The following is a 13,457-nucleotide window of genomic DNA, read 5'->3' as shown; positions in this document are numbered from 1 at the left end:
TTTTCTTTTTGTCCACTTTGCACTACAGTAGTTAGTAGGTAAAAACCATGGCTGACATCCTAGTCTCAATGAAGTCAATGACAAAACTCCCATTGACTTCAGTGGAGTCAGGATTTCACTCCATGTCTTTGGTATTGTGGGATCTCAGTGGTTTCCGCAAGTGCAGTATAATTTCACTGGTCTGCATTTTTCCTTCATTTCTATGCCTGCAAATGCATTGGATTTCACTAAAACACTAAAACTAAAATTTCACTAAAACAGTCAATGGTATTCATATCCAAGTAACCGAGGGCAGAACTGTGCCCAGTTTTGTCAAGTTTTGACAAGTCTAAAGCACAGGAGTTGATGGGATGGTCATCCCTGCTCCATGTGTGCAGGGTGTTCCCTGAGATTTTTAATAAAGGGTGGAAGGGATGATAAAACAATCTCAGGGTGTACCCCAAAGTTGGGTGAAGTATTACCATGTAGAGAAAACAGCGTTGATAGAGCAAATTCTGCCTTTGGTCACACCCGTGCAATTCCACAGACTTGCTTTGATGCTTGTGCAACCCTGTTGAGTTCAGTGAGGCTGTACAGGTGTAATGGAGAGGAGAATTTTGCCCCAGATACGTTATTTTGGCATTATCTTGGTGTGACAGTTCCATGAATGTGTACATACAGACACCATGTTGTCTGTCCACCAAGAGTAAACCTCGGGCCTTCAGCACACGTCCCTAACACTGGAGCTAAAGATATGTGTTAACTGGCGGTGAATAGCAGGCTGTTCAGTTTTGGGGGGCCAGTCAGCAGAGGGAGACATGATCTCACATACAATAAAGTCAGATCATTACATTAAACTGAGTTTAAGGTGAATGTGGAGGGAAGGCTTCGAGAGAGGATTGCATGGGGGTAGACAATGAACGCAAGCATTGTGAATCTGACATGCAGGAGGATGCAGGGCAAAACCTCAATGTGGTATATTTTTTGATTATGTACAGGGGCTCTTTCAGCTTTGTGAAACGGGTTGTGCACAAAGGGAACAGAGTATCTTGTGCTGCCAAGTTCATACCTCTGCGAAGCAAAACAAGAACCCAGTCCTATCAAGAGAGGGACATCCTAGCCACGCTCTCCCATGATAAAATCACCCAGCTGCTGGATGAGTTTGAAACAAGGAAAACCTTGGTTTTGATTTTGGAGTTGTATCCTTTTCTTCCCTTCTTTTTCTCAGATAATGCTGGGACATGCCAGTTAAGGGAAACCCATGTCAATATAAATATAAGGATTTATATTTTTCACCTGAGATAAAAGTACACATTTGTACAGCATAAACATATTAAAGATTGTAAGGTGCTCAAAGACAATGGGAGCCATATAAGTACCAAAGATGGGTGGATTCAGAACAGAAAAAGCTGTTTTAGAAAAATACCTCTCGCACCAATTGATTATACAGCGCCAAAGCATTTTACTGAAATATATGAAAGCTGAGGTCCCTGCCCCAATGGGATTATAGTCTAGATGGACAATATGCAAGCATAGAGGAAAGAGGGTGAGGAGCAACCAACCAACATGACTAACGAGAGAATTTCAGCACAGAGCAGCTTGTTAATTCCATGGGTTTCATTTAATTTTTAAGGAACAAAGATTTTCAGCTGTTGAGTTTACCATTTCCCATAGGAGGACTGCCCAAGCTCCTTCTGGATTTGAGGTTTTTTATAACAGACCTTCAGACAATTTCTGGCAAAGAGAGAGGATTTAACATCACCAAGGATATGCTGCCCTCTTTGATCTGTTCTTTTTTATTATTGTATTTGAAAGATTGTATTTGTTGCAGAATGCTAGTAAATTATGATAATAAACCAATGCTCTTAGTTTTCCTTAATGTCCTTGCTAGGTGCTCCAATGAGGAGCTCTTGGACCGTTTATTCAGGAAGAGTGTTGTTACTGAAGCAGAGGTACCAATTTCTTGTCATTTTAAAATTTCAAAGTACGGTAGGTGAACTCCAAAATTCATTCTGGTTCTACAGAATATGGCAGCTTTATTTATACTATCCATCTTAAGTATGGGGACTGTCTCAGAAACATGTGATATCCGTCAAACCAGAATGAATTGTTTAAGTGCCCACCCTGAATCTTTCATTCCCAATGATAGCTTCTCAATGGAATAAAATGAGAAGCCGATGGTTTTTGATGATACACATGTGCTCAGCCAAATTTTATATTTCTTTGTTAGATTCAAGAACATATTGTCTCCATAACTCTGCCACTTTCCGACACCAGAACTTCTATCGTGTAGCTTCCATGTGTTTTGACTTGTGTAATAATTTCATGTTCACTAGGGATTGTATTTTTCTTCACCTCCTTGTGCTCCCCAAGCCAAGAACTGAGATGATATCCTCTTGAGCTAGAATGGACTGAAAAAAACTCAAATATAAGAGCCCAGTAGTCTGTCTTGTTCTGGAACATAAGTCTCCTACATTCCAGTGGCTACTTTTATTTTTCTCAGGTCTCAGAGGAAACATCAGATAAAACTGTGGAGGCAAGGCTAAATTATCTTCTAACTGGGCCTGGATATTAAATCCCACCCAAAGTAAAATTTTACTCGTATTAGGATCTGTGCCTGATCTAAAAAATGGCTTTCTAACACTATTTAAAAATGTGTTTGCCTGGTCTACACAAACTAAACAAACTGTGTTTAGACAAGGGCCTGAGACATACAGTTGAAATATGGATTGGAATTTCCCCCAAAGTTTCGGGGTGTTCATTTCCCCTGTTAAGTGCATCTCTGTTTTTAAAGTTCAGGCTCCCTAACATATGGAACTTTGGTGTGGAAGATATGTCTGCACAGCCCATGTCAGCAAGCCCCCAAGCCTTGATCAAGAAACTTGGAAGCCTAGGAAATGGGGATGGGCTTCAGAGCCCAAGATCCAGCATCAGCTGCAACTACAAAGCGCTGTCTACACAGCTATTTTTAGAGAGCTAGTATGAGCCTTGCTAGCCCAAGTCTGTTGACCTGTGCTGGGAGGCTTGTTGCCATGGGCTGTGTAGACATCCCCTTAGCTGCTGTGTCTGAATTCTATGTTCTAATGTTTGGTTCTCCATCTGTTTCACATAAACTAGTCTCACGTAAAATGTTTATTCCCTTTTGTAGAGGTGTTACCATTAGAGCTGGTTGGAAATTTTTTCACTAAATATATCCATTTCTGAGATCTAGAATGGAATTTCACTGGTGGGGATAGGCCCATTCCAGGTCCCACTCCAGAATAGCCAGGAGACCTGAGGTTAGGACACTGATATGGAACATGGAAGACTGAGGTTCACGTACTCCTTCCGAGTACCCTAATCACGGGGCTATTGGCTATTCTGCGGTGGCTGGAGCTTTCTCTCATATGGGTTATGGGGTGTTTTGTGAAAAATTTCAGAAGGTCACATTTTTAATCTGCACTGGAAAGAAAAAAACTTTTGAAACCTGGAAACTTTTCACAAAATGGAATTGTTTTCCAGTCAGTGTTAATGATCAGTTCAAACATTTATTTCCCATATTACTTATAGGGAATATTTCTGGAATTGATAATCCCTCTGAACCGTGAATTAACTTTTTAAGTAGACCCAATTCAAATGAAAATGTTTTGTAACTGACTTTGATTTTTAAGGTTAAATTATACATCAAGCAACTTTTGGAAGGACTCCGTTATCTCCATGACAATAATGTACTTCACTTGGATATTAAGGTAACCCACAAAGGAAAATCTACCTTATTTTAGCTATTATTGCATGTCAGTCAGGAGACTGATGTGCTTTATTCAGACTATATATTAAAGATTTACTTATATCTAAAAATAATGCCCTTTTGCATGTTTTCTGATTCATTAGCCTCCAAATATCCTGATGGTTTATCCAGAAAGAGAAGACATTAAGATCTGTGACTTTGGGTTCGCTCAAAAGATAAATCCATCTGAGCCTCAGTACAGCAAATACGGATCTCCAGAGTTTGTCTCCCCAGAAATTATCTCTCAGTCCCCGGTGTCAAAAGCATCTGATATTTGGTAAATTGTCACTTTTTTTTAAAGTTATAGCACCTTACAACATAACTTTGGGGCTTCAGATGAATTGATTGATACATTGGGAACATGTACTGTAGTGGGATAAACACATTGTCTATTGCAAACATGTATGTATTTTAATTTTGCTGTACACTTCTGCTCTGGAAGGGCCTTATCTTGTGAGTTGCTAAGCATCCTCAGTTCTGCTGAAGTCATGGTATAGTACTGAATGTCTGATATGTAGAAATACACACTGTTGATCATGTACAAAATGTTTTCAATGCAACATCTGGCTAATTGCTTGAAGGGTTAAAAAAATTGGGCTTGTAATCTATTTATGCAGTATAAAGAAATGGGTTTTTTTTAAAAAGGATGGTAGGGGAATTTCTACCAGTGATTTACTGCAGAACTGGTACAATGATCGAGACAATTTAGAGATAAAAATTAAAGTTGAGCAATTTAGAGGGTAAGGGGACTTGAGCCAGAATGTTAAGAACTCTGATTTTTGTCTGTTTTTGATAAAATTTATTAAACGCTAATGGCAAACTATAAAATAAAATCTTTGTTTGAGAGACATCCAGTAGGTAGTCCAGCAAAGCCAGGGACAGCCAGAATTGACATTCCTGATATGTTTACAGGGTAAAATTTTTTTTAAAAAATTAATAAACAAAAATTAACAAAAATTTCTTCTTTATACATAATAAAAAAGAAAAATGCACACAAACCTGATTTTTTTTAAATCCTTCCTAAGTCACCTTTAAATAAATTGTGCAAAAACTGTTTCCTGTGCTGTTTAAAAGAAAAATCAGGACTAATGCAAAGGAACAGTGAGAATTTGCCTTTAGAAAGCTAATCCTTATAGGGCAGGTAAAGATGATCCTATTGTACAGTTATTTGGATAATTGTCATCTGAAATCGGGGAAGCTGTATGGTGAGGTAGGGGGAGAAGCAAGAATATCTGTCTGATATAAGTGTGTTTCTTTTTTTCCCAGGGCTGCTGGAGTCATCAGCTATTTAAGGTAAATAATCTGTTTTAAGGGCCCTATTTAGCTTTCCTTAATCCTGACTCAGGCAAAACTTCCAATGACTTCAGTGGGAGTTTTGAGTGAGTAAAGAGTGAGGTGGTGGTGATTGTTATTTAATAATTTATTTAATGTGTGTGTTACCAACAGCATTCTAAGCACTTTCAGTTCTAAAGATGATGTCTCTGTTCCAAAGAGCTGACAGCTTCTATGAATATTATAGGTTTCAGAGTAGCAGCCGTGTTAGTCTGTATTCGCAAAAAGAAAAGGAGTACTTGTGGCACCTTAGAGACTAACAAATTTATTAGAGCATAAGCTTTCGTGAGCTACAGCTCACTTCATCGGATGCATTTGGTGGAAAAAACAGAGGAGAGATTTATATACACACACACAGAGAACATGAAACAATGGGTTTATCATACACACTGTAAGGAGAGTGATCACTTAAGATAAGCCATTACCAACAGCAGGGGGGGGAAGGAGGAAAACCTTTCATGGTGACAAGCAGGTAGGCTAATTCCAGCAGTTAACAAGAATATCAGAGGAACAGTGGGGGGTGGGGTGGGAGGGAGAAATACCATGGGGAAATAGTTTTACTTTGTGTAATGACTCATCCATTCCCAGTCTCTATTCAAGCCTAAGTTAATTGTATCCAGTTTGCAAATTAATTCCAATTCAGCAGTCTCTCGTTGGAGTCTGTTTTTGAAGCTTTTTTGTTGAAGTATAGCCACTCTTAGGTCTGTGATCGAGTGACCAGAGAGATTGAAGTGTTCTCCAACTGGTTTTTGAATGTTATAATTCTTGACGTCTGATTTGTGTCCATTCATTCTTTTACGTAGAGACTGTCCAGTTTGGCCAATGTACATGGCAGAGGGGCATTGCTGGCACATGATGGCATATATCACATTGGTAGATGTGCAGGTGAACGAGCCTCTGATAGTGTGGCTGATGTGATTAGGCCCTATGATGGTATCCCCTGAATAGATATGTGGACAGAGTTGGCAACGGGCTTTGTTGCAAGGATAGGTTCATGGGTTAGTGGTTCTGTTGTGTGGTGTGTGGTTGCTGGTGAGTATTTGCTTCAGATTGGGGGGCTGTCTGTAAGCAAGGACTGGTCTGTCTCCCAAGATCTGAGAGAGCGATGGCTCGTCCTTCAGGATAGCTTGTAGATCCTTGATGATGCGTTGGAGGGGTTTTAGTTGGGGGCTGAAGGTGATGGCTAGTGGCGTTCTGTTGTTTTCTTTGTTGGGCCTGTCCTGTAGTAGGTGACTTCTGGGTACTCTTCTGGCTCTGTCAATCTGTTTCTTCACTTCAGCAGGTGGGTACTGTAGTTGTAGGAATGCATGATAGAGATCTTGTAGGTGTTTGTCTCTGTCTGAGGGGTTGGAGCAAATGCGGTTATATCGTAGAGCTTGGCTGTAGACAATGGATCGAGTGGTATGATCTGGATGAAAGCTAGAGGCATGTAGGTAGGAATAGCGGTCAGTAGGTTTCCGATATACGGTGGTGTTTATGTGACCATCGCTTATTAGCACCATAGTGTCCAGGAAGTGGATCTCTTGTGTGGACTGGTCCAGGCTGAGGTTGATGGTGGGATGGAAATTGTTGAAATCATGGTGGAATTCCTCAAGAGCTTCTTTTCCATGGGTCCAGATGATGAAGATGTCATCAATGTAGCGCAAGTAGAGTAGGGGCATTAGGGGACGAGAGCTGAGGAAGCGTTGTTCTAAGTCAGCCATAAAAATGTTGGCATACTGTGGGGCCATGCGGGTACCCATCGCAGTGCCGCTGATTTGAAGGTATACATTGTCACCAAATGTGAAATAGTTATGGGTCAGGACAAAGTCACAAAGTTCTGCCACCAGGTTAGCCGTGACAGTATCGGGGATACTGTTCCTGACGGCTTGTAGTCCATCTTTGTGTGGAATGTTGGTGTAGGGGGCTTCTACATCCATAGTGGCTAGGATGGTGTTTTTAGGAAGATCACCAATGGACTGTAGTTTCCTCAGGAAATCGGTGGTGTCTCGAAGATAGCTGGGAGTGCTGGTAACGAAGGGCCTGAGGAGGGAGTCTACATAGCCAGACAATCCTGCTGTCAGGGTGCCAATGCCTGAGATGATGGGGCGTCCAGGATTTCCAGGTTTATGGATCTTGGGTAGCAGATAGAATACCCCAGGTCGTGGCTCCAGGGGTGTGTCTGTGCGGATTTGTTCTTGTGCTTTTTCAGGGAGTTTCTTGAGCAAATGCTGTAGTTTCTTTTGGTAACTCTCAGTGGGATCAGAGGGTAATGGCTTGTAGAAAGTGGTGTTGGAGAGCTGCCTAGTAGCCTCTTGTTCATACTCCGACCTATTCATGATGACGACAGCACCTCCTTTGTCAGCCTTTTTGATTATGATGTCAGAGTTGTTTCTGAGGCTGTGGATGGCACTGTGTTCTGCATGGCTGAGGTTATGGGGTAAGCGATGCTGCTTTTCCACAATTTCAGCTTGTGCACGTCGGCGGAAGCAGTCTATGTAGAAATCCAGGCTGCTGTTTCGACCTTCAGGAGGAGTCCACCCAGAATCCTTCTTTTTGTAGTGTTGGCAGGAAGGTCTCTGTGGGTTAATATGTTGGTCAGAGGTGTGTTGGAAATATTCCTTGAGTCTGAGACGTCGAAAATAGGATTCTAGGTCACCACAGAACTGTATCATGTTCGTGGGGGTGGAGGGGCAAAAGGAGAGGCCCCGAGATAGGACAGATTCTTCCGCTGGGCTAAGAGTATAGTTGGATAGATTAACAATATTGCTGGGTGGGTTACGGGAACCATTGTTGTGGCCCCTTGTGGCATATAGTAGTTTAGATAGCTTAGTGTCCTTTTTCTTTTGTAGAGAATCAAAGTGTGTTTTGTAAATGGCTTGTCTAGTTTTTGTAAAGTCCAGCCACGAGGAAGTTTGTGTGGAAGGTTGGTTCTTTATGAGAGTATCAGTTTTGAGAGCTCATTCTTAATCTTTCCCTGTTTGCTGTAGAGGATGTTGATCGGGTGGTTCCGCAGTTTCCTAGAGACTGCGGAACCACCTGATCAACATCCTCTACAGGGAAAGATTAAGAATGAGCTCTCAAAACTGATACTCTCATAAAGAACCAACCTTCCACACAAACTTCCTCGTGGCTGGACTTTACAAAAACTAGACAAGCCATTTACAAAACACACTTTGATTCTCTACAAAAGAAAAAGGACACTAAGCTATCTAAACTACTATATGCCACAAGGGGCCACAACAATGGTTCCCGTAACCCACCCAGCAATATTGTTAATCTATCCAACTATACTCTTAGCCCAGCGGAAGAATCTGTCCTATCTCGGGGCCTCTCCTTTTGCCCCTCCACCCCCACGAACATGATACAGTTCTGTGGTGACCTAGAATCCTATTTTCGACGTCTCAGACTCAAGGAATATTTCCAACACACCTCTGACCAACATATTAACCCACAGAGACCTTCCTGCCAACACTACAAAAAGAAGGATTCTGGGTGGACTCCTCCTGAAGGTCGAAACAGCAGCCTGGATTTCTACATAGACTGCTTCCGCCGACGTGCACGAGCTGAAATTGTGGAAAAGCAGCATCGCTTACCCCATAACCTCAGCCATGCAGAACACAGTGCCATCCACAGCCTCAGAAACAACTCTGACATCATAATCAAAAAGGCTGACAAAGGAGGTGCTGTCGTCATCATGAATAGGTCGGAGTATGAACAAGAGGCTACTAGGCAGCTCTCCAACACCACTTTCTACAAGCCATTACCCTCTGATCCCACTGAGAGTTACCAAAAGAAACTACAGCATTTGCTCAAGAAACTCCCTGAAAAAGCACAAGAACAAATCCGCACAGACACACCCCTGGAGCCACGACCTGGGGTATTCTATCTGCTACCCAAGATCCATAAACCTGGAAATCCTGGACGCCCCATCATCTCAGGCATTGGCACCCTGACAGCAGGATTGTCTGGCTATGTAGACTCCCTCCTCAGGCCCTTCGTTACCAGCACTCCCAGCTATCTTCGAGACACCACCGATTTCCTGAGGAAACTACAGTCCATTGGTGATCTTCCTAAAAACACCATCCTAGCCACTATGGATGTAGAAGCCCTCTATACCAACATTCCACACAAAGATGGACTACAAGCCGTCAGGAACAGTATCCCCGATACTGTCACAGCTAACCTGGTGGCAGAACTTTGTGACTTTGTCCTGACCCATAACTATTTCACATTTGGTGACAATGTATACCTTCAAATCAGCGGCACTGCGATGGGTACCCGCATGGCCCCACAGTATGCCAACATTTTTATGGCTGACTTAGAACAACGCTTCCTCAGCTCTCGTCCCCTAATGCCTCTTCTCTACTTGCGCTACATTGATGACATCTTCATCATCTGGACCCATGGAAAAGAAGCTCTTGAGGAATTCCACCATGATTTCAACAATTTCCATCCCACCATCAACCTCAGCCTGGACCAGTCCACACAAGAGATCCACTTCCTGGACACTACGGTGCTAATAAGCGATGGTCACATAAACACCACCGTATATCGGAAACCTACTGACCGCTATTCCTACCTACATGCCTCTAGCTTTCATCCAGATCATACCACTCGATCCATTGTCTACAGCCAAGCGCTACGATATAACCGCATTTGCTCCAACCCCTCAGACAGAGACAAACACCTACAAGATCTCTATCATGCATTCCTACAACTACAATACCCACCTGCTGAAGTGAAGAAACAGATTGACAGAGCCAGAAGAGTACCCAGAAGTCACCTACTACAGGACAGGCCCAACAAAGAAAACAACAGAACGCCACTAGCCATCACCTTCAGCCCCCAACTAAAACCCCTCCAACGCATCATCAAGGATCTACAAGCTATCCTGAAGGACGAGCCATCGCTCTCTCAGATCTTGGGAGACAGACCAGTCCTTGCTTACAGACAGCCCCCCAATCTGAAGCAAATACTCACCAGCAACCACACACCACACAACAGAACCACTAACCCATGAACCTATCCTTGCAACAAAGCCCGTTGCCAACTCTGTCCACATATCTATTCAGGGGATACCATCATAGGGCCTAATCACATCAGCCACACTATCAGAGGCTCGTTCACCTGCGCATCTACCAATGTGATATATGCCATCATGTGCCAGCAATGCCCCTCTGCCATGTACATTGGCCAAACTGGACAGTCTCTACGTAAAAGAATGAATGGACACAAATCAGACGTCAAGAATTATAACATTCAAAAACCAGTTGGAGAACACTTCAATCTCTCTGGTCACTCGATCACAGACCTAAGAGTGGCTATACTTCAACAAAAAAGCTTCAAAAACAGACTCCAACGAGAGACTGCTGAATTGGAATTAATTTGCAAACTGGATACAATTAACTTAGGCTTGAATAGAGACTGGGAATGGATGAGTCATTACACAAAGTAAAACTATTTCCCCATGGTATTTCTCCCTCCCACCCCACCCCCCACTGTTCCTCTGATATTCTTGTTAACTGCTGGAATTAGCCTACCTGCTTGTCACCATGAAAGGTTTTCCTCCTTCCCCCCCCTGCTGCTGGTGATGGCTTATCTTAAGTGATCACTCTCCTTACAGTGTGTATGATAAACCCATTGTTTCATGTTCTCTGTGTGTGTGTATATAAATCTCTCCTCTGTTTTTTCCACCAAATGCATCCGATGAAGTGAGCTGTAGCTCACGAAAGCTTATGCTCTAATAAATTTGTTAGTCTCTAAGGTGCCACAAGTACTCCTTTTCTTTTTATGAATATTATAGTCAGTAACAGTCAGTTCATAGCTTTGAGTTCAGTGTTTCACAATGACTGATACAATCTTATGGATACATATTTTGGCCTTCCCTAATGTAAAGGCATGTGTCTACGTTTACATAGCTAAATTGCAAGGGCGGTTTTGAAAATCAAACCCTTAATTTTTCTGTTCTTCAGATGCCTTATCTGTAAAATGGGGATAAATAATTTTGCAAAGTGCTTTGCAAACCTTGGCTGAAAGATGTTATAAAAGTGCAAATATTATTATTACTCGTGCTTTGCGTCTCTCATTTTGAATCTGCCTCCCACTTTAAAACCTTTGTCATGCATTTATGTTTTTGGAGGGTTGAGTAGCAATAAAATACTAACAAATCATGTCTCCTTTTATTTTATAATGTTAATACAATAAGTTTAACCTGCAAGTCTCCATTTGCTGGGGAAAATGACAGAGCAACCCTTCTAAATATTCAGAATGGGACAGTTTCATGGACTATCCCTGATTTTGTTCACCTAAGCGAAGAAGCGAAGGATTTTATCAGACAGATCCTACAGCTCTCTCCTGAGTGAGTACATTTCTGCTGTTTTCCAAAAATATTGTACTAGATGTTTGTGGGATGAGCTGCCAATTGTCAACCAATCAGACCTACATTCACTCTGAGAAGTACAAAATTTGGACAAGTTGGTATGGTCAATTAGTGTATCAGCCTTTCACCTCTGAAGGAAGCTGGGTTCAAATCCATCTTTATATAGTCACCAGAAAACTCTATCTTGAAGAGTTTATAATCGAAAGATAAGAATGTGTATAGCGAGTGAGCAAAGTGTCTTGATGTTATTACTCATAGACAGGTGAGTGTTCAGAAATTATTTGAAAGAGAAGTTGGTTACTATGGTGATGAGGGCAGTATAAGAACCTAATTAGAATAGCATACCATGTTAATTAGATTGTTCTAGAACGCAGCTAAATAATAATAATGTTCCAAGCATGGGAGAAGGCAAGAAACTGAGAGCTTCATTTTCTGCTCTGCATAAGCCTCCACTATTTAGGCTTATCCCGAATAGCTACCAATGTGGAAGGCTAAGCCAAACCCACTGTTAAAGGTGCCCTCAGTAACCTGTAATGCAGCCTTCCTTATTAGAAACACTTCAGTCATTTCTGTTTTGGTCAAGACTGCACTGCAGAGACTTGAGTCAGGTGCAGTGTAGAGACATGAAGCTTGGTCTTCCCCTGTGGTATCATGAAAGAAGGCACTGCAGGCCCTACAGAATGCTGTGGTAACTTCCATAGTCCCTGACTTGAGGGACCTGCAAGAAGTCTGAGCATTGGGCAACATACTATAGGTTAAAAGAGAAAACATGTTTTACGTTTAGGACAAAAAATTGGCTTAAAAAGGATCATTCTGGTTGGCTGGTTGGCTTTACTGCCCCATAACAAAGCCTGCCTGGTAAAGGGCAATCTGTAGAACCTTGTTGGTGTTGTTTAAAGTGACTTCCAGCTCAGATGTCTTAAGGCCCTAGCTAGAGAGCAATCTGGGTGGCACTTGATCTTCAAGGAAGCTACATCCCTTTGGGTTTGTCATGCTGATGATCACAGCTGAATTGTGTATCTCTTCTATTATCAGAACCAGACCTAGTGCTTCGGAATGTCTCTCACATAACTGGTTCTTGGTAAGTTTGTTTGGATTTTACCCAATCTCTCTCCTAGTCAGCTAGCAACTGTGTTTCTCTTGTAGAGGCTATTTTGTACATATAAAATAGGGGAACCATCCTGCAGAAATAAGCGGTGTTTTGGTTTATGGTCATTAGAGTCTTTTCTTTTCAAACATGTAAAGAAATCCCCTTAGAATTAATAGGCAAAACACATTTGCACTGAGAGGAGATTATGCCCTTTTGTGGAAGGGGAAATTAAAATTCATATTTGGGTGCCTGGAACCCCTAATGAAGGAGAAAAGCTGAAAGGAATGAAGAATTGAATTATTGTGTGTGTGTGTACGTCTGTGTACATATGTGTGATGACTGGGAGATGGGTGGCCTGACCTAGTGGTTGGAGCATGAGTTGAGGGTCAGGAGGCAAGCTGAGTCGTATACTGGGAGATCAGGGTTAGGCAGCAGGAGCAGGTAGCACAACTGAAGCAGTCTAAGTAGGGGAAACCCAGTTGCACAGACAACTTCTTCTTCCTTTGCTTGGTTTAAATAGAAGCAGGGAATGAGTCGGGACCCCTAGAGTTCCACCAGTCAGATCCCAGCACTGGACTCCTCTGTCAGTGCTGAGTTCGTAGTTCCGGCAACCATGAATAGGTCAGTGGGTGGCAGGTTGGCACTTACTGATGCCTGAGCGCCCTGTGACCCTGGGTTTGGAACCAGCAGTCCTTGACACTGTGTCTGTATATATATGATGAGGGCCTGATTCTGGTCTCACTGGAAATTTGTTCAAGATGTCTTCTTATTGGTCCACAATGGGAGATAGAGCCAACACTAAATAAGGATTTCAAGATTTGGCCATTACAGTTAAACAACTGGACTCTTCCTTGAATTAAAATATGCTGTGTCCCCTGGAGAGTGAAATCTGACCAGGATGAAAGGAAGGGGTTTCCTACAATAGCAGG

The 13,457-nt window shown here is 42.2% G+C and overlaps 1 protein-coding gene across 1 annotated transcript in view; it reads left to right on the top strand.

The window, feature by feature from the left end:
• OBSCN (obscurin, cytoskeletal calmodulin and titin-interacting RhoGEF) overlaps positions 1–13,457 on the top strand; it is a 292,040-nt gene that overhangs the window by 254,023 nt on the left and 24,560 nt on the right. The window contains exons 106-112 of the mRNA XM_043509759.1: positions 978–1,178; positions 1,871–1,931; positions 3,630–3,707; positions 3,850–4,022; positions 5,012–5,038; positions 11,265–11,417; positions 12,474–12,519. Coding sequence (XP_043365694.1) covers positions 978–1,178; positions 1,871–1,931; positions 3,630–3,707; positions 3,850–4,022; positions 5,012–5,038; positions 11,265–11,417; positions 12,474–12,519 — 739 coding nt within the window. The remainder of the gene's footprint in view (positions 1–977; positions 1,179–1,870; positions 1,932–3,629; positions 3,708–3,849; positions 4,023–5,011; positions 5,039–11,264; positions 11,418–12,473; positions 12,520–13,457) is intronic.

Source organism: Dermochelys coriacea, chromosome 2 (assembly GCF_009764565.3).
Source record: "Dermochelys coriacea isolate rDerCor1 chromosome 2, rDerCor1.pri.v4, whole genome shotgun sequence".
Taxonomy (NCBI): Eukaryota; Metazoa; Chordata; order Testudines; family Dermochelyidae; genus Dermochelys; species Dermochelys coriacea.
This window is presented reverse-complemented; position numbering and strand designations above follow the sequence as displayed.